Raw genomic sequence first — 20,051 nt, forward strand, 5'->3', positions numbered from 1 at the left:
CTTTCATAGTTGTTAAACAAGGCCCTTTAATCCATGTTTATGAGTTTGAAATAATTATATGGCGCAAAACTTGACTATGGATAAAAGTTTTAAGTTAAGATTATTCTTGAGATTTTTAGAAGTATCAAGAGATTTTTTATTTAAGTTTTCAACAAGATTTTAAAGTAATTTAAGTTCTTTTTTTTTCTCTTTTATAAAATTAGCCAAACTTTTAAATTCGTCGTTCAACCGCGTGTTAGCGGATTCTCTAAGATGCCTAAACCCTTCCTTAGAGAATTAATTGAACCCTTACCCAACTCTGGTTTTATTTAGAATATTTTCTTTCAAAAACTTTCCTTTTAAATGGTTTTCTTAATTTTTCCTAAAAATTAAGTGGCGACTTCCAAATACTCATTTTTTTTCCAAAAACCTTAACAAAATTGCCAAAGTTGCAAAAATGATTTCGAAACCTTAGTTTTCGAAATCAGGTTGTAACAATAAATATATATATAAAAAAAGTAATGGTTGATTTACTATGATCTTATATATAACACATATATTATCCGTTTAAAGGGTACATTTTTTAATAATTAAAGTAATTTTAAAATAAAATAAACAATAATAGAGTACTTTAAAAGTAATATCTTTTAATAGGAATACGATTTGTTCAAAAAGAAAGAAATAATATATTTATGCGGAAAGAAATATTTTTGACTCAAGTAGTAACAATAATATAAATATTTCCAGAACAAACTATCAACGACAAAAACATTTTTGAACCAAAGTATTGAGGGCAAGAACATTTTTGGACTAAACTATAAATTGAGGGCATTTTTTTTTTATCATTTCACGTAATTTAAGGTATTATTGAACTTTTTTCAAAAAATAAATTACANCGCATACTCGTACATTCAATGTACTGATGGCAGTTGGCCTGCATCGTCTTATGATACAGACACAGGTAACCAAGATTAGCATCCAGCGCCTCGTTGATCAGGTTGAGCACTCGGAGTCAGTTGGTGAGCCTCCTTACTTTCAGAAGGGCTCTTTTTTACATTGCTTTCTAATTTTCAGTTGTTAGGATGATCGGGAGTCTTGTCTCGACATCCCTTTTTGTTTTAGAGGCTTCATAGACATATAGTTATAGTTCTTTAGTCTTATTCATTTCAGGTGTATACGTTTAAGACTTGAGTTGCCATTTTTGGCTAAGTTATTATCTCTTAAGTTATTGCATGAGTTATATTTCTTATGTTTAAGTCTTCCGCTGAGTAAGTAGGTCAGACCAAGGGTTCACTTGGGGCCAACAATGGTTCTCGAGTGCCAGTCCCGTCCAGGGTGTAGGCTCGGGGCGTGACAGTGGGCAAGACGTTGTATCACCACTTAGGCTCATAGTGGTGGTTGTCGGTTAAAGAAACTTCCACAATATTATATTACTTTATATGTAATTGAGTTGCTATTGCATTTTCTTTAATACATTGAGTTGTCACCTACCGTTTTAAATACTTTGTATAAACTGCACTATTATTGTTGTGTACCTTGCATTTGAGTAAGTTATTCATGAGTTGAGTAAAGCCAAGGTAAGTGTTTCTTTCAGATTCCTTTCAAACTTATGTTATGTTTAGTTTTCCCCTCGCATACTAGAACATTCAATGTACTGATGTCATTTGGCTTGCATCATTTTATGATGCAGACACAGGTAACGAGGATCAGCATCCAGCGCCTCGTTGATCCAGTTGAGCACTCAAAGTCAGTTGGTGAGCCTCTTTGCTTTTCGGAGGATCCCTTATTATTTTGATTTAGTACTTTAGTGATTAGGATGATCGGTGGTCTTGTCCCGACATCCCTCTTTGTTTTAGAGGCTTCATTGACGAGTAGTTATAGTTCTTTAGTCTTGTATTTTAGATGTTTTGCTATGAGACTTGAGTAGCCATTTTGGCTAGTTTGAACGTTTCCTTAAAGACATTCTAAGTTTTAATTCATGACAAGTTTCTTATTTGGGATTATTTCTTATGTTTAAGTCTTCCGCTGAGTAAGTAAGTCAGGCCAAGGGTTCGCTTGGGGCCATCAAAGGTTCTCGAGTGCCCGTCCCTCCCAGGGTGTAGGCTCGGGGCGTGACGGTGAGGGTAGTGGAGTAACTTGACCTCACTGATTTGTTACCAGCTTAGCTTAGCAGTTAGTTATTGTTAAGATCAATTAGGTGTAACTATTTCTGTTATTATAGACAGATGTAGGATTGTGATAGGCTGTGAATATATTGTATGAGTTGCAACATCAAGTATATATGCATGTACATAGTGCATTGTAAGATTTGGTTTTTCTCAATCAATGAAATCAGTTCACAGCTCATATCTCTCTCTAACTAGATCATCAATTGTAGTTGTAGATTTTACATTTTGTCATCTTAACGGCCATAGAAGTCCGGAAGAAGTTCTGCCAACATCTTTTCTTCAATCCCTCTCTCAAACTTTATCTTTTTGTTGATGAGGTTGTTATAATGAAATAGGCATAACATGATAATGAGTTAAGGGGTAAAGTAGTCATTAGCAGTGTTAGATATTGTTAGTAAAAATTGTTACAGTCAGTTAAAAGTTAGTTAGTTAGTGTTGCTGAAAACTATAAATACAATGCCTGTAACAATACTGAACTAATTCTGTTTTTCATTCATTCAATAAAACTCTCTCTCTTCTCTTCTTAGCTTAAGCTTTCTCAATGGCTGTTAATGGAGTCTGAGTGATAATCAAGTACAGAATTCATCATGGTATCAAAGCTAACAATCACTTTTGTGAGTTTAAATTGATCGATCTAGGTAGAGTAGCATTGTATTGGGAGGATTAGTGCGATTGCTAACTCAGAGCAGTAATGGCAACCACGAAGATCGACCACACACATGCACTCTTCATTCATCCTTCAGATACAACTGGAGGACCTATAGTTTCTACTCTGTTAACAGGATCTGAGAATTATTCGATCTGGAGCAGGTCTATGCGAATCCAATTGCTTGGAAAAAATAAGCTAGGGATCGTAGATGGAACTTGGAAGAAAGAGGATTTTTCTGCAGATCTGGCTCATCAATGGGACAGATGTGATGCCATTGTAATTGGATGGATACTGGGATCAGTAACGAGTGAATTACATGCAGGAATTGTTTATGCAGAGAGTGCAAAAATGATCTGGGAAGATCTTAAAGAAAGGTTTGACAAAGTAAACACTTCTCGAATCTATCAACTACATAAGGATATGGTAACACTGGTTCAAGGAACTGATAGTGTATCAGCATATTTCTCGAAATTAAGGCATTTCTGGGCAGAGTTTGACAACATGACTCCAGCTCCATGTGATTGTACCAAATCCAAGGATTTCATGCTGCACATACAGAGATTAAAGGTGATGCAATTTCTTATGGGACTAAATGAGAATTATGAACAAGCCAGGAGTCAAATATTGATGACTAGTCCCACTCCTAACATCAATAAGGCTTATTCTATGTTGATAGAAAGAGAAAGTCAGAGATCGATTGCTAGTTCATCAAGTTCAGGAGAAAGGATTGATTTAGGAGCAATGATGGCAGGAAAAGGGAACTATAATCAGAAGCCACAGAAGAATTGGAATCTTATATGTGATCACTGCAAACTTAAAGGTCACACAAAAACTGTATGCTACAGATTGGTCGGTTATCCGCCAGGCTACAAAGGAAGGAAGAAGGAGGACTTTCCTGCTGCACATAATGCTCAGGCTGAGAACATGAATCCACACATGTATACAGGCCCTGCTGCCTATAATACTTAGACTGAAAACATTAATCCAAATATGTATGCAGGTTTTAAGGCTGATTGCTCAATTGGAAAAGGAGACTTCCAAAGAGCTCCACACTTGACTGAGACTCAACATGGACAGATTCAAATGATGCTTGACAAGGAGAAACAATCAGAATGCATGGCTAATATGGCAGGTATTGATTTTAAAACATTGCCCACAGTAGAACAGATAAAATGGATCATAGATACAGGAGCGACTAATCACATGACAGCAAGTCTAGATACATTGTTTGATATAAAACAGGTCACTACTGCTCATAATGGGAAGGTTCATCTGCCTAATGGTGGAGTTACAATGGTGTCTCATACTGGAAAATGCAAATTAGGGGATATGACAGTACTTGAAAATGTTTTATTCATTCCTGATTTTAAGTACAATCTTTTATCAGTCTCAAAGATCACTAGAGAGCTCAATTGTTTTGTCTCTTTTTATCCTGGTTTCTGCCTATTCCAGGACCTTACCAGTGGAACCTTGAAGGGGATTGGTAAGGAGAGTGATGGTCTATACCTAATGTGCTCACAACCATACAATGGCACCGACTTCTCTGATAGTTCAACTGCAGGAGTACACAGGGTTCATGTTGCAACAAAAACTAAAGAGGACATATTACTGTGGCATAAAAGGCTAGCCCATTCTTCTAGTATTTCCCTGCATACTTTGCTTGGTTATAAACTGGATGACTGTAAATCAGTTGTACTTGATTGTAATGTTTGCCCTCTAGCTAAGCACACAAGACATCCATTTCCTCACTCTACTAGTACTTCTAATAAAGTGTTTGAATTGTTGCACTTAGATGTTTGGGGACCATACCATGTAGAAACATTTGATGGAAATAAACATTTTCTGACTATAGTTGATGATTTTTCCCATATCACCTGGATTTTCTTGCTGAAATTTAAGAGTGATGTTATAATAGTATTAAGGCAATTTTTCAAGTTGATACACACTCAATTCCAGGCTGTTGTTAAAACAATTAGATCAGATAATGGTGGTGAATTTGTGAATGCTGATATGCAACTTCTCCTCCAAGAACTTGGCATTTTGCACCAAAGAACTTGTGTCCATACCCCTCAGCAAAATGGTGTAGCTGAGAGGAAGCATAGACACTTGCTCGAAGTAGCTAGATCCATCAGATTTCAGGGGCATATTCCTTTGAGATTTTGGGGTCATTGCATTCTAACTGCAGCTTATATAATTAACAGATTGCCATCAGCAGTCCTTGGTGGAAAATCTCCTTATGAGTTGTTCTTTGGAATGAAACCTACTCTTAGTCATCTCAGGACTTTTGGATGTTTGTGCTATGGGAGTGCCTTGCCTAGGGTGGACAAATTTGCTTCAAGAGCAGTGCCCTCTGTGTTCATGGGTTATTCTACCACCACCAAAGGTTACATATTATTTGACCTCACAAGGGAAACATTTTATATCAATAGGGATGTTACATTCAGAGAGCATGTATTTCCTTTTAAATCATCTAATGGAACTGTACCTCATGATGATTCATTTCCCTGGTCTTCTGAACCTTTATTATCTGGTGATATTTCTCCTATGGATGAGCCTCCTATTACAGATCCCCCTAGCTCCTTAGTAGCTGATCCTATCAGTCCAGAGTCTATTCCTGCAGCCTCTCAAGACGCACTCCACCAGTCCCCTATCAGTCCTGATGTTCCTCTACAGTCAAGAAGATCACAAAGAGTGACCAAGGCTCCTCTTTGGCATGTTAACTACATTACTAACCAGGCTGCTGCTAATGTTTCCTATCCAATCAGTGCATACCTTTCTTATTAAGCTATTTCTCCTGCTCATCAAGTGTATCTCAGCTCCCTCTCTAATATACAGGAACCTAAGTCCTATCAGGAGGCCATTCAGGATGGTAGATGGATTGAAGCCATGAATTCTGAGTTACAGTCTCTTGAACTCAATCACACTTGGGACCTAGTTCCTTTACCCCCAACTAAGGTTGCTATTGGTTGTCGATGGGTTTATAAAGTAAAGTTGAAAGCTTCTGGGGAAGTGGAGAGGTTCAAGGCCAGGCTGGTGGCAAAAGGATACAACCAACAGGAGGGCCTTGATTACCATGAAACATTCTCCCCAGTGGTCAAAATTGCCACTGTGAGAGTTGTTCTCTCATTGGCTGCACAACATAATTGGCATGTTCACCAGTTAGATGTGTACAATGCATTTCTTCAGGGTGATCTCCATGATGAGGTTTATATGCAGCTTCCTCAGGGATTACCAAGTCAGGGGGTGTCTGGTACAATAGTTTGTAGACTTGTTAAATCCTTGTATGGGTTAAAACAAGCTAGCAGACAATGGAATTTGAAACTATCTGAAGCCTTAATTCACTCAGGATTCACTCAAAGTTGCTTGGATCACTCACTGTTTATAAAGAAGAAAGGAAGTGCTATTATCATCATTTTGGTCTATGTAGATGACATGCTAGTAACAGGCAGTAATATATCTGTTATTGAGGAAACTAAGGCATCCCTGCATGAAGCCTTCAAGATCAAGGATTTAGGAACTTTGAAGTTCTTTCTTGGAATGGAGTTCAATAGATCCTCCAAGGGAATCCTAGTGAATCAGAGGAAGTATGCTCTTGAGATTATCTCAGAGCTGGGAATTGGAGCTGTCAAACCTGCCTGGACACCTTTGGAGGTTAATACAAAGCTAACTACACAGGATCTTGATGAATTAATGCAGAAAACAGATGATGATATGCTAGAAGATAAGACTAAATACCAAAGATTGATTGGGAAAATGTTGTATTTGACATTAACAAGGCCTGATATAGCCTATGCTGTACAGACACTTAGTCAATTCTTACAACAACCTAAAAAATCACATTGGGATGCAGCAGTAAGGGTCATGAAATATATCAAGAGAGAGCCAGCTCTGGGAATTTTATTGAGCAGTCAGGTGTCCAATTCATTAACAGTTTTTTGTGATTCAGACTGGGCCTCCTGTCCTAATACCAGAAAGTCAGTTTCAGGGTTCCTAGTTAAACATGGAAGCTCATTGATTTCTTGGAAATCAAAGAAACAAAGTGTTGTTTCCAGAAGTTCAGCAGAAGCTGAGTACAAGAGCATGGCGAATGCAGTTTCTGAGGTAGTATGGTTGACTGCTTTACTGAAGGAATTGAATAGTGAAGTGGCTGCACCAGTGGTTGTACACAGTGATAGCAAGGCTGCACTACAAATTGCAGCAAATCCGGTGTTTCATGAGCGTACTAAACACATCGAGATAGACTGTCACTTCATCAGGCAGAAAATACAAGAGGGGATGATCAAGACAGTACATGTAGGTACCAAGGATCAACTAGCAGATGTATTGACCAAGGGATTGCCAAGACCACAACATGAGTTCCTAGTAGGCAAGCTGGGCATGCTGAATGTTTTCATACCTGCCAGCTTGAGGGGGAATAATGAAATAGGCATAACATGATAATGAGTTAAGGGGTAAAGTAGTCATTAGCAGTGTTAGTTATTGTTAGTAAAAATTGTTACAGTCAGTTAAAAGTTAGTTAGTGTTGCTGAAAACTATAAATACAATGCCTGTAACATTACTGAACTAATTCTGTTTTTCATTCATTCAATAAAACTCTCTCTCTTCTCTTCTTAGCTTAAGCTTTCTCAATGGCTGTTAATGGAGTCTGAGTGATAATCAAGTACAGAATTCATCACAGTTTTGAGCAAATTATTGGTCTAGGATGCTCATCAAATTTATTTGCAGCAATTGACATGTGACTAAAATGCTCATAAGAAGTTCTGCTTGGGAACTCTTCTGAGTTAACATTGTGACTTACCATAAAGTTATGCTCTCCTTCAGATGCAATACTTATAGCCACATCACGGACCACATCATGATTTTTGTCTGAACCTTGGGATAACAAGAAACCATCTTTCAATATTTCTAACAGAAGACACAACCTATTTCTTGCATCATCTAAATTTTCAATTCCCGAAGAGATGCCAAGCCCCAGTCCAAATATTACTATCTTCCTCGAACAAAGAACAAAACAAAAAGAGGTACTTTGCTTCATTTTCTCCCAAGTGATCATAGCTTAGCCTCAGAGATTCATACACCTTTTCGTGCACTCCAGGGATATTTCTTGCTTCTGCACGACGTAATTGTCTAAGGGCATCCTCCCACTAAGGCTTGGTTTTATTCTTAAGTGTTCCTGCAACTATAATAATTGCAAGTGGCAACCCCTTGCATTCTTTGGCAACTTCTTTTGCTGTGCCATGAATAGATGGAACGTCAACTGAATCACCAGCTTTCTCCTTGAAAAGGCACCATGCTTCCTCTTCAGATAATGTTCCAACTTCAATGATCTTCTTAGCTTCCATTACTTCACAAACATTTCGGGATCGCGTCGTCAATATCACTTTGCACCGATGGTTGTGGTTGCTACCGCTGGGAATTCCAAGTTTGTCTAGATCATGAAGCGCCTCCCAAACATCATCCAAGATTATAAGGTTGTGGCTGTTCTGATCCATTAACCTTGTACGCAGCCGATCTCCATGACTCCACCGATTATCCCCTTCTAATTTCAGCTTGAGTTCTTCTGCGATCTGACCCTGAAGTTTTTTCAAATCTGGTTGTTGACTGACAGTTACCATAACGACATCTTTGAACAACCCTTGTTGTTTCGCCTTTTGTCTGATTTTCTCAGCCAGTGTTGTCTTACCAACACCACCTAGACCACATATCCCAATCATAGTGACCCCTTCATCTTTCAAAACTTCCATGACCTCTTCTTCTTTCAATTTTCTGGAGTCAAACACCTCACCATTGTTACTAGGTATAGCCTCACTTCGAACTGGACGATCAAAGGAGATTACATCAGGCTTGTTGCTTTCATTTCGAAGTTCAATCAACTCCAGTGTAATTTTCTCAGCTCTTCTGCTTATCGAGTAACGTGACTTCAGGTTTGGACACCAATCATAAAAGCAACCTCAGCTGAACCTTGCCTTACAGCTTCCACATGTTCAGTAGTGGTATCAACACTAGATAACCAAGCCTCGCCATTGCATGAAATGCGTTTTAAGTCTCTCCGGGCAACTTTCGCTCTTTCTTGCACCTCACTTTTGATATTCTTCAGCTTCTCAGATTCTTTATCCATACATCTGATGTTACTCTTGTAGTAATATAAATACCCAATCCCTCGCACAATTGGCTGCATCAAGCAACCTGTGACTTTTTCCACAAAAATAGATAAGAATTCCATAGCTAAGATAGTTTAGTAATAAGTCTTTTTCAACTATCAAGTCTGAACTCTGCTATTGGTTTTTTTTTTTGCTTTCTAATTCTCTCTGGGAAGTAAAGGTGTGAAAATGGAGAATTTGGTATGTAAATGAAATATGAGAGAGCAGAATTGGAGAATTTGGTATGAAAAATGAAAGGTAGAAGAACAACAATGTAGAATTTGATATGAAAATGAAAGATGAGAGAGCGGAAATGGAGAATTTGGTATGAAAATCAAAGAGTAGCAATGTTGGAGAATTTGGTATGAAAATGAATGCTTAAGAGAGGCAATGGAGAGTTTGATTGTGTTATTCCAAGCAACAAATTCACAGAGATTTATAAGCTGTCAAAATAATATCTTTAAAGTGAGAGTATTGATTAGCTAACATATTAAAGTAGTGAACATCTGATTCCATATCTTCCTTTACTCAAACTCATGTTACGACTTCCCCAAAATATATGCTTTCTTGCAATGGCAGATACTATATAGAAGAAAAAGAGGAAAAGCAATTGTTGCTTTTTGGAATTTTCCATTTGCTTGCCAAGTACTCAATGATCAGACTTTGTCCATACATTCTCTCCAATATTTGACAAAGTATATCCTTTCCAGTTTTTTCCGATCTTCCTAAGCTTTGGTGGACAGAGTTACCTAGTAGGACTTTATTTTAAATGTGATGATTATTATAAAATAGGCACTTGATTTTTTTATGACAAGGAAACTTGCAACTAAGTATAAATACTCGCAAATCCAAAAAGCTAAGCAGAAAGTTTCCGCTATTAAACAGAGATAACAGTACAACATATATTCCTAGTAATTACAATGGAGAGCTACATTGATATAGGGTCTTTAAGATCGATCCTCGAGTCTTTCCAGGTGTTTGTCTCTGATAACTATTGTAAGCACCAAGGACATGACAGGGGTTAGGATGAAGAAGTTTAGTTTGGTGAAGAATTAGTTACAGGGGATTTGAGGGAAATTTTAAATGAAAACAGGAGGCTGACAGTAGTATTTTAAATGATCAAGCTGCTCAACTGGGGGGATCAGGCCTTGTCTGAGGTATTTGAAGACCAAAAAAGCGACGATGGAGCTAAACTCGTTACATCAATACCCGAGTTGGGAAATGTATGATATATATGATAGATAGAGTTAAGTCTGATATATACATCAACTGTCTACTCGATGTTCTAGTAGTAATCCACAATCAATGTTGAAAGAACTTTTGTCCAATATATATGAAGATAATTAATTATTGAAGAATTTAGAAGCAGAGGGCTGATTTAGAATTTGAAGTTTATAGAAACCTACAATAACCTTACGTTGATATACCTAATAACTGTGTTCACAATCAAAGACATAGTCTCTTGGTAAAAGCTATTGGGCTACGTGAACTCATAGGTTACAATATTCTACTCAGTTGGAAGTAGTCTGTTGGAAGTTGGTGAGAGCATAGAGCACTTATGCTGTTAGCCATAAAAAAAAAAGTAATGGTTGATTTACTATGATCTTATATATAAGACATATATTATCCGTTTAAAGGGTACATTTTTTAATAGTTAAAGAGATTTAAAAAGTAAAGAAAAAAAATAATAAAGTACTTCAAAAGTAATATCTTTTAATAGGAATAAAATTTGTTTTAAAAGAAAAGAAATAATATATTTATGCGGAAAGAAATATTTTTGATCAAAGTATTGAGGGCAAGAACATTTTGGTTAAACTATAAATTGAGGGCATTTTTTTTATTATTTCAAGTAATTTAAGGTTGTCACGCCCCGAGCCTACACCTGGGTGGGACCGGCACTCGAAGACCATTGCTGGCCCCCAAGCGAACCCTTGGCCTGGCTTTCTTAACTTAGCGGAAACCTAACTCAACAGAATAACTCAATGCAATGAAAGGTCATAAAACAACCTAACTGATAAAATCTGGCCAAAAAGGCAACTCGAGTCTCAAAATAGAATATTTACATATATAGATAGATGAGAGACTCAAAACTAACTGATTGACTGTCTATGAAGCCTCTATAACACTAAGATGGATGTTGGGACAGACCCCACAACATCCTAGTAAAGCAAAACTAAGAGAACAAAATAACTGAGTCCTTTGGAATGCAAAGAGGCTCACCACTGACTCTGGAGTGCTCAACTGGATCAACGGCGTGCTGGATGCTGATCCTAGGTACTTACATCTGCATCATAATAAGATGCAGGCCAACTGGCCTCAGTACATGGAATGTACGAGTATGCGAGCTGGACAGCTAAACAACAACTTAAGCTTGAAAGGGATACAAAAGAGAACTTACCTTGGCTCTGTACAACTCATGAATAACTGAACTCAATATAAAGCAATGAGACACATGCAATATATAAAGCTTGAAAAACTATTTAAAACATGACGTAAAAATCATATTTATAATATCATGAAAATACCATGCTTCCTCTCAAAATCTACTTGTGCAATGCATGAATGAAGTCCCATACCCCCATCCATACTAAGCAAACCCCTCGAGAAACCATGCAATTTCCTATTGTGGGAGTTTCTCTAACCGATAACCACCACTATGAGTCCTAGTGATGATACAACGTTTTACCTCACGTTGCCCGAGGACCATCCTATACCTTGCCGTGATATAGGACCTTACTTTAACTTTTGCTTAGTGGATCCACTAGCTTAACTTTCGTGATCATCTAAAAAGTATGACCCGAGAAATCCCATGTTTGGCTACATGGTTCTTATGGAGAGTTGAGTTATTATGAACTCGTGTCCCCAATTCGGTGCTCAAGACTACTCCCAAAAATACTTTAGCTCATTAGTGTTTTAAACACATCTTTCTTTAGTTGAGATAATTACTCAAAACTTAGCCCAAAGGCTCTTGAAAACTCTTTCTAAAAAAGAACATCTCAAAACCATATTTTAATATGATCATTGATGACTCGGGATATTCATACAACTTAAACATTGATGGTATATCTAAAGACCATACTGTTTAAACATTGATGACATACTCGATTTGTCATATTAATCATGTTTTAGAAACTCTTTCGCAAAACTCATCTTTTCTCAAAAAGAGTTAGTACTCAAACTGCTCAAAACTCTTTTGGAAAATCTCTGTTTCCTCTCATCTTAAATGTGAAAGCATTTATAAACTTCTTTGGGAATACTTAGTTCCCTAATAACTTTTGAGAAAATGAACTTGACTCTATACTCTTGGCTTAACTTGAAACTTTATACTCTTTACTTAACTTGAAACTTGAGACTCTTTACTTAACTTGAAACTCTATACTTAACTTGGAACTTGATCCTTAAAATGAAGTTAAAACATTCGATAAAGACTCTTGAAAAACTTTAAAGACTTGCTTTGACTTACTTAACTTTTAAGCTTGGCTCTAACTTCACTTGACTTTGATCCTAACTCGCCTTGAATTGGATTATGGATTCAAGGGTAAGAATCTCATGTTTATGGATGAGTTCGGGAAGTTTAGATGTACCTTAGAGTGTTGAAAACAACTATAAAACATAGGTACATTACCAAGGAACATGTATGAAAAAGTGGGGAAAGAATGGGAAAACTTGGCGTCCTTGGCGCTCCGAGAGGCGCGGGGTGCCAGCCTTCAGACTTCAGAGGGGCCTGCTGGACGCTCCGAGAGACGTGCCACCCCAAGGGGGAAACTTCAGAACCCCTGTTGGGGTGCGCTGGCTGGCGCGACGCCCCAACCTTTTCCCCCAAAAATCCGACTCTTTTCCTTCATTTTTCCAACTCTAAACCTCCTTAACTTCAATGGATCCATCCCCAAACACTTAGAATCATAAACCCCTCAACATACAATAGATTTCAACTCACAAACACTACCGGAAACATGTTCCAAATCAACAAGAACTTCAACACAATCACAACCAACAACTTCAACAAATACAACCAACAACTTCAACAAACATAATCAATCTTTTCTCGAAATTAAACGAGTTTGGCGTGTCGGGGAAAGAACCAACCCAACACTATGAACTCACATACCTTAATAGGGATCACCCCCGACGATACCACGACGATCTCCTTGCTTGTTCTTCTCTTTCTCCTCTTCTTCTCCTCTTCTCTCAAGAACCCTAACTCTCACGCTTTTAAAAGGGGAAAAACTGATCTAAAAATCAGTCTAAATCCCTAATATAACCAAAAGAATTGGTTAGGAAGGAGACCAAAATACCCTTACAATTTCCGGACGGACTTCCCTGCCAACTGCCCAACTTCCAAAGGGCATAACTCACTCATACAAACTTGGAATCGAGAAAACTCGACGGCGTTGAAAAGATCATTCCACGAGCTTCGCAAACATAACTGGAACTACACCTAAATCCTGAGCTAAGAGTTATGACTATTCAAAGTTGGCAAAAAACTCATTTTTTTTCCATACTTAGCCAAATTTCCAGATTTTTAATTCTTTCCAAAAAAGACTATTTCCAATTCTAAGCTTCTTCATAGTTATTTCAAATTGCCGGATGTTACAATGGCATTATTGACCCTTTTTAAAAAATAAATTACAATATAGCTGCAAAAAAAAAAATAGTCTTAAAATTTGTTCTTACTTTTTTTTTTCCGCAAATTTACCACTAGATAGTGTCTAGTGGCCTTTTATTAAACATAAAAAATATCAATAGGGATAAGTGCAAGCAAGGGGGGCTAGGCCTTACCTTACTAATCCTAATGAAGTGTCTACTACCTAACAAGCATGAAGAAAATAAGAGCTAGAGAGAACTAAGTATTTTCTGATCACCACAGAGTTTGTAATACACTGCATGATGATATTACAAATGAGGATGCTTAAATAATGTAAAAATATGCCAATCAAGAAGAAAGTTGAGTTATCAGCCTCAAACTTTCTATTGCAAACGCATGAATTAAAAAAGATTGATTGCCCATCAAAAGTAACTTGAAGTATTTTTCTCTTGTGTTCTTCTTCAAACCTATCCAACAACACTTGATAATTCATACTTTCTTTATGGATTTATTGGATCTTGTTGAACCTATTGATACTGTCAAATGGTTCTGCTTTGCCTGTCGCATCGGTAGGTGCCTTGGAACAAACTCCTCAGTCATTTTACCGTCCCAACTATGTTGCCTTCCATGTGTCTTCTTTTTGCTTCTGTTGCTTCCACTTCTTTGTTGCCTAGGTGATATATCTCCTTCCCTAGCCACTCTATCAAAGCACATATCCAGCATATCTTCCTCATCTTCATCAAGAGAATCCTCGCCAAAAGCAAGCATATTGTCTTCCTCATTTTCATCAAGAAAATTCTCGCCCAAATCAATTGTATTTGACACTAAGACCCTTGACTCATTCTTCTTTGCAATCACACATTTAGGCACAAATACGGGAGCTTCTGGACTTAATTTACTATTCAAAGTAGGTGGTGAGACCTGCTTTTCTTGGATCAAATCGTTGTCATTCTCTGTTAACTTTACTTGCTGTCCAGTAGTCTTCGATAAAGCATCAAAGCTATTCGAACATAATAGGTCTCTTGAGGCATTACTAATATCTTGCCTCTTCTCACTATCATAAAAATTTCCAGTCGCACCCTTTTCACTACATGGAGAATTATTTTGACTAGTCGGGGAAAGGCTCCGATTACTAGTTGATATTTTGTGTGTAACCAGTGTCCAATTTTTAGTTGCATTCTTGGTTTCAACTTGCAAAACATGCTGCCCAGAATTTTCAGCATCTTCAACATCAGATGTATCCATTAGTTTGTGTCCTGAATCCATTATTTTTTTGCCTGAACCAACTCGCGGCGCATCAACCCCAACTCTTGGCGTTCCCCTTTTGTTTTCGGTCGTTGTTTGAACACCAATATTACTTGTAACAACATCCATTGAGTGTGCACGATTTTGCTCAGAAGGGACATCAACCAACTGCCTATCTAACGAAGTAGCTTTACCTTGATTGATATCTACAACCTTTCTTTTTTCATTTAGTATTTCTCTCGCATCACCTTGATACTTTTCACTATCAATAGTACCTTTTGTAGCAACTTCAATGGTATCATCAATTTGTTTGTTATTTTGATTTCTTTTTGAGATCAAACGACAACTATCTTCATCATGACCTTGGTGCTTACAATAATTGCAATACAAAGGTAGATTATCGTATACAATCTCCTGAAAAACTTCGATCAACTTACCAGATTTTCCATCTACAAACTGCAATCTTATACGATTTGGAAGCTTTTCCATTAGATCAAGTATAACCTTGACCCTAGCTGTGCTAGGTCTTGACTTGATTTGAGTAGCTTTATCTATAGCTATTGGTTTCCCAACTGCCGATGCTATAGACAACAAAGACTTCTTTGCAAACAAATCTGGAGATAAGTTTGGTAAAGAAATCCAAACCACAGCTAACGTCGTTTCCTCCTTAGGATTATATCCAATGGACCATGGAAAAACCCTACATTGGTGCTCCTCTCCATTGTAGAGAAGATAATTAACTGAGCGAGATAATGCTAGTACATAATCTTCATATTGATCAAATCTCAACAAAATTTGTCTTGGAGCAAGTAAGCCAATTAAACAGTTGCCCTTGGTACCAAGATGTTTCGGTAAAATTGACCTTAATACCTTCAAATCTGGCGCACCATGGGATAATTTAAACACCACTGCTTGATGCAATCCCTCTTCAATCATAAAGTCTTGCCTTTCCTCCATTGAAAACGTGATAGTAGGTTCTCCATGAATTATTTCGATTGGTTTTGCGATTGTTTTTGAGTTAATTAGGGCAGATTGTTTAGGATTTATAGTATTGGAATTGAAAAGAGTGGCGTATGTGGTGGTTTTGGGTGGTGGGGCGGGCTGGACAGCCTCGAAAGGAGGCCGTCCAGTGGTCGTAGCAGCCATGAGAGCTGCGCAGCTGCTGGCTTAAAACCCTAGGTCAGCCGACTCTCAATTGTGAAAGAAATTTGTTCTTACTTTTTTCTTCTTTTCCATATCTATTTATTTTCACACTAAAAAAATATATATATATATTAAACTCAAATAATGATAAGTTAATAGATCTATAAGGGAGATATTTAAAATTTAAATTAACCGTTGAATAAAAAGGCCACAAAAATTGACATCAAATATAGCGTTATATGGATTTTTTAAATAACAAATTAAAAAAATTAATTTAAAATTATTTTTTCACTGGTTAGACAAAAAGGATATATCGCAATAGACTTTGTTTAAGTAAATATCTTTAATGCTCAAGTAAAAGGTAACATTTTGGTGATAAGAAGCAAACCTTTTCATCAAAAATGGGATTTGAGTTGTTGGCTGTAGGCCTGAAACTCTGGAACTCAGTTAGTTGATAGAAGATCATTGTTTGTAACAGAGGGAACTCAATGCACTCAACATTGTCACTGCAAATGTGAGTCAGGCAATGCAGATGTCGAAGGTTCAATGCATATAAATTGGGGAACTTGATTACTTCATGTGTCCTCTTCAATAAATGTGTCACTAAATGACATTTAGAGAGGCGGAGATATTTACATTCTGAAATTCATTCAGCTGCAACTCAGTCAACACATTATTAGAGCCCTTTCCGGTTGAATCCAAAGCTCCACCGAAAAAAACACCTCCCTTCAACTAATAAGAACTCTTTTTTTGACTAACTTTTATGCACTCTCTATTTTTTTGTCATCAAAACAAATGAAGACCACCGCTATTTATCATTGAGAAAGTCTTCCTAGTAATGAATAGGAAGATAATGGGGTATTAAATAGTGAAGATAAATGGCCTAGAAGTTACATAAGTTACAAAGAATAATGGGAATAAAGAGTGAAATAATGTTTGATAACCAATGTCAACAACGAACAACAAATATGCTGCCCATAAGTACTGAATAACATGATAATCTTGCCAACCAAGTACTTTTACTCTCCTTGCATCAGGAAAAAATAACAATTTAAAAACTCAAAGCAAATCAAACCATATAAAGGAAGTCATGACAAGGTAAAATTACAAGTTCTCAAACTTCCATCCCTCAGCAGAAGATAGAAACTGAAATCTCAGGCAGCCACCTTCTCTATCTAACTATATTGGAAAAGGGAAACTCAATTCGATTTGCAAATGGATTGTACTCTTCAATGGGTTCTTTCTTATTGCAACCACTTTCACCCGCAATGTGATTGGTTGGGTTCATGTGCACCCATGGATTATATCAGTAGATTTTTGTTCCTGGGAGAGCAGAGAATAGTGATGCTTCAGATTTCTAATTGAAAATATTGTACAAGGAGTGAGAGCACTGGAGTTAATTAGTTATACAACTAGCAGCACAAGAAGAAACCTTAGAAAGTTGATGAACTTAATAAGTATCTAAAACGGAAAGAGAGCAGTAGAACCCAGTGGCAGACCCAGGATTAAAACGGAAATAGAGCAGTAGAACCCCAGGGATTCGAACTTTGGTTGGCTGGGAAAATTGAACCCTCTTCGCCACTCGGCAAAGGGTCACACTTGTGTTAGTGGGGTCAAAAGTTAATATATATGTATAAAATTTTAAAAACTGATTAAATATACATATATACGGTGTTATTTTTCAACGAAGTGGGTTCATATGAACCCACTTGACCCACTGTAGGTCCGCCCATGGTAGAACCTAATTAGAATATCATGTAGCGATTAGTTATTCAACTCGTGGAATAAGACAAACCTTGTAATTGAACCTCTGTTGTATCCATTTATTCAGATCATCTACTTTCACCTTATTATCAAAGTTCTCCCATTTGAGACTCAGTGTACTCATAGGTATTTCTTGTTGGACAAATGTCTTCATTTCAGGGCAGTTATAAATCTTCACTTCCTTGAGAAATGAAAATTCAAGAGCATGTTCTGTCATAAAGAAATGCCCCAACTTAGGCAGCTTGTGAAGCTCCAGTTGTTCCAATTGCGGAAATAAGGTCATGATTCCTTCTCCTTTTGTGATCACTTCTTCCATTGATTCACAATTTGTTATGCATAACACTTGGAGATTCAAAAGACCTTTGGCCACTGATGGAGACATCAAGTTTCTCAATTTTCCACAATTAGATACATACAATGTCTTAAGTTTGGTGAAGTAGTCAGTTGGAAGTTGGTGAGAGCATAGAGCACTTATGCTGATAGCCCCAGTGATCTTTAGCTCTTCTAGGTTGGGACAAGAAACCTGTGAGCTTTGAAGTATCAAACTTTGTTGCAGATACAGTTGGAGCTATTGGAAGAAAACACTAGGTCATAAGTTTTTTGGTATCTCAAATACACTACTATTTTTTTCTTCCATTTGGGCTGGGTCTAGAGGGGTAAAAAAAGGGTGAGATAATTTTTGAAAGCCACATGACATATTTGAATTAAAAAAATCACTATTATATATTTTTTAATTAAATAAATATAAATTTATTAACGAAAATGATAAATATGCACCATATATTAGATGGCAGAGGTATATATGCACCAATTCCATTAACAAGAGGTATATTTGTTCAAAATCACAAAGTTGAGCAGTATATTTGCCCATTTTCCATTAATTCAATGAATAATTTGGACTTCGATTAATATGAAGAAGATGAAGAGACAGGAGGAGAAGTAAGAAAATAAGTGGCCTTCTAAAACAGAGAAATAAGGGATTATGCCCCCATATTACAGTAAATTTAGTAAAATAAAGAGGAAAAGTAAATTTTCTGACCAAAGTGTTGAGGGCAAGAACATTTTTGGACTAAACTATAATTGAGGGCATTTTTTTTATTATTTCACGTAATTTAAGGTATTATTAACCCTTTTTCAAAAAATAAATTACAATATAGCTGCAAAAATAAAAAATAGTCTTAAAATTTGTTTTTACTTTTTTGTTCTTTTCCATATTTATTTATTTTCACACTAAAAAAAATAAAATAAGAATATGAAACTCAAATAATGATGATAAGTCAATAGATCTATAAGGGAGATATTTAAAACTTAAATTAATCGTTGAATAAAAAAAGTCGTAAATATCTTTAATGCTCAGGTAAAAGATAACATTTTGATGATAAGAAGCTAACCTTTTCATGAAAAAGAAGATTTGAGTCTGTGATGGAGTTGTTGGCTATAGGACACAAATTTTGGAACTCAGGTAAGTAACAGAGGTTCACTATCCGTAACTGAGGGAACTCAATGCCCACAACAGTGTCACTGCAAAAGTGAGTGAGACATTCCAGATATTGAAGCTCCAACTCATATAAATTGGGGAACTTGATTACTTCATGTGTCCTCTTCAATAAATGTGTCACTAAATCACAATCAGAGAGCTGGAGACATTTCACGTTCTGAAATTCATTCAGCTGCAACTCAGTCAACACATTATTAGAGCCCTTTCCCCTTGAATCTACAAATTCACTCTCCTTCAACAGGTGGCAGATCCAATCACCCAATGGGGCAGTCTCCATGACATCTAAAGTAATAATCTTGTCGTAATCATCAATGTAAGTTCCATCTAGTGTAAGAGTGTACCGTGTCAACTTGGAGGGAAGGCCAAGGTTACTGTAGATCACATCACTCAAATCTTCTACTTCCAATATATGTAGTTCCTCCAGTTGAGCTAGTTTTGATAACACCCCTGCTGAAATCCTTTTAAGTGTTCTATTCTCATTCCAAAACTCTAACCTAATTAGCTTGGTCAATTTTCCTATCTCCTCTGGCAGCTCATCTAACTCACAATCTCTTATGCTGACAATTTTTAATTCGACAAGTTCCCCAATAAAGGATATATCATCCAACCTTAAATCATTCAGACATAGAGTCCTTAGACTTGACAACCTCCGAATGGATACTGGAAAAGGCAGAATGGACTTCTCATAAGAGCTATGGTAAATAATCTAATAATTTTTAATTTGATTTATTAAGGCCTTTCAAAAATTAGAAATGCATTATTATGGTAAATAATCTAATAATTTTGTCTTTGAAGGTTAGCAAAAGAAAAAAAGTGATGAACTACTGAAAACATTATTTTCTTCCCACAATAAAACCACATAATGTAACAGGTTGAAATT

General features: G+C 36.7%; 2 protein-coding genes across 2 annotated transcripts; both read right to left on the reverse strand.

The window, feature by feature from the left end:
- Nucleotides 1-7,940: 7,940 nt before the first annotated feature.
- On the reverse strand, nt 7,941-9,019 carry LOC125853732 (probable disease resistance protein At1g61310). The gene is made up of 2 exons (XM_049533471.1): nt 8,768-9,019; nt 7,941-8,714 (listed from the first exon to the last, which is right to left on the reverse strand). The coding sequence occupies exons 1-2, from the start codon at nt 9,017-9,019 to the stop codon at nt 7,941-7,943; spliced, it is 1,026 nt and encodes a 341-aa protein (XP_049389428.1).
- Nucleotides 9,020-17,677: 8,658 nt separating this feature from the next.
- Nucleotides 17,678-19,448, reverse strand: LOC125853743 (uncharacterized). Its single transcript, XM_049533480.1, has 2 exons — nt 19,065-19,448; nt 17,678-18,196 (listed from the first exon to the last, which is right to left on the reverse strand). The coding sequence occupies exons 1-2, from the start codon at nt 19,446-19,448 to the stop codon at nt 17,678-17,680; spliced, it is 903 nt and encodes a 300-aa protein (XP_049389437.1).
- Between the last annotated feature and the right edge of the window lie 603 nt (nt 19,449-20,051).

The sequence above is a fragment of the Solanum stenotomum genome, chromosome 1 (genome assembly GCF_019186545.1).
Source record: "Solanum stenotomum isolate F172 chromosome 1, ASM1918654v1, whole genome shotgun sequence".
In the NCBI taxonomy this organism is placed as follows: domain Eukaryota; kingdom Viridiplantae; phylum Streptophyta; class Magnoliopsida; order Solanales; family Solanaceae; genus Solanum; species Solanum stenotomum.

Excerpts from the sequence above, each read along its gene's own strand:
- LOC125853732 (XM_049533471.1), bottom strand. The coding sequence starts at position 9,019 with ATGGAATTCTTATCTATTTTTGTGGAAAAAGTCACAGGTTGCTTGATG. Across the intron at positions 8,715-8,767 it reads CTACTGAACATGTGGAAGCT|TCACGTTACTCGATAAGCAG; the intron begins GTAAGGCAAGGT and ends CCAAACCTGAAG.
- LOC125853743 (XM_049533480.1), bottom strand. The coding sequence starts at position 19,448 with ATGGAGACTGCCCCATTGGGTGATTGGATCTGCCACCTGTTGAAGGAG. Across the intron at positions 18,197-19,064 it reads ATCTTCTTTTTCATGAAAAG|GTTTCTTGTCCCAACCTAGA; the intron begins GTTAGCTTCTTA and ends CAAAGCTCACAG.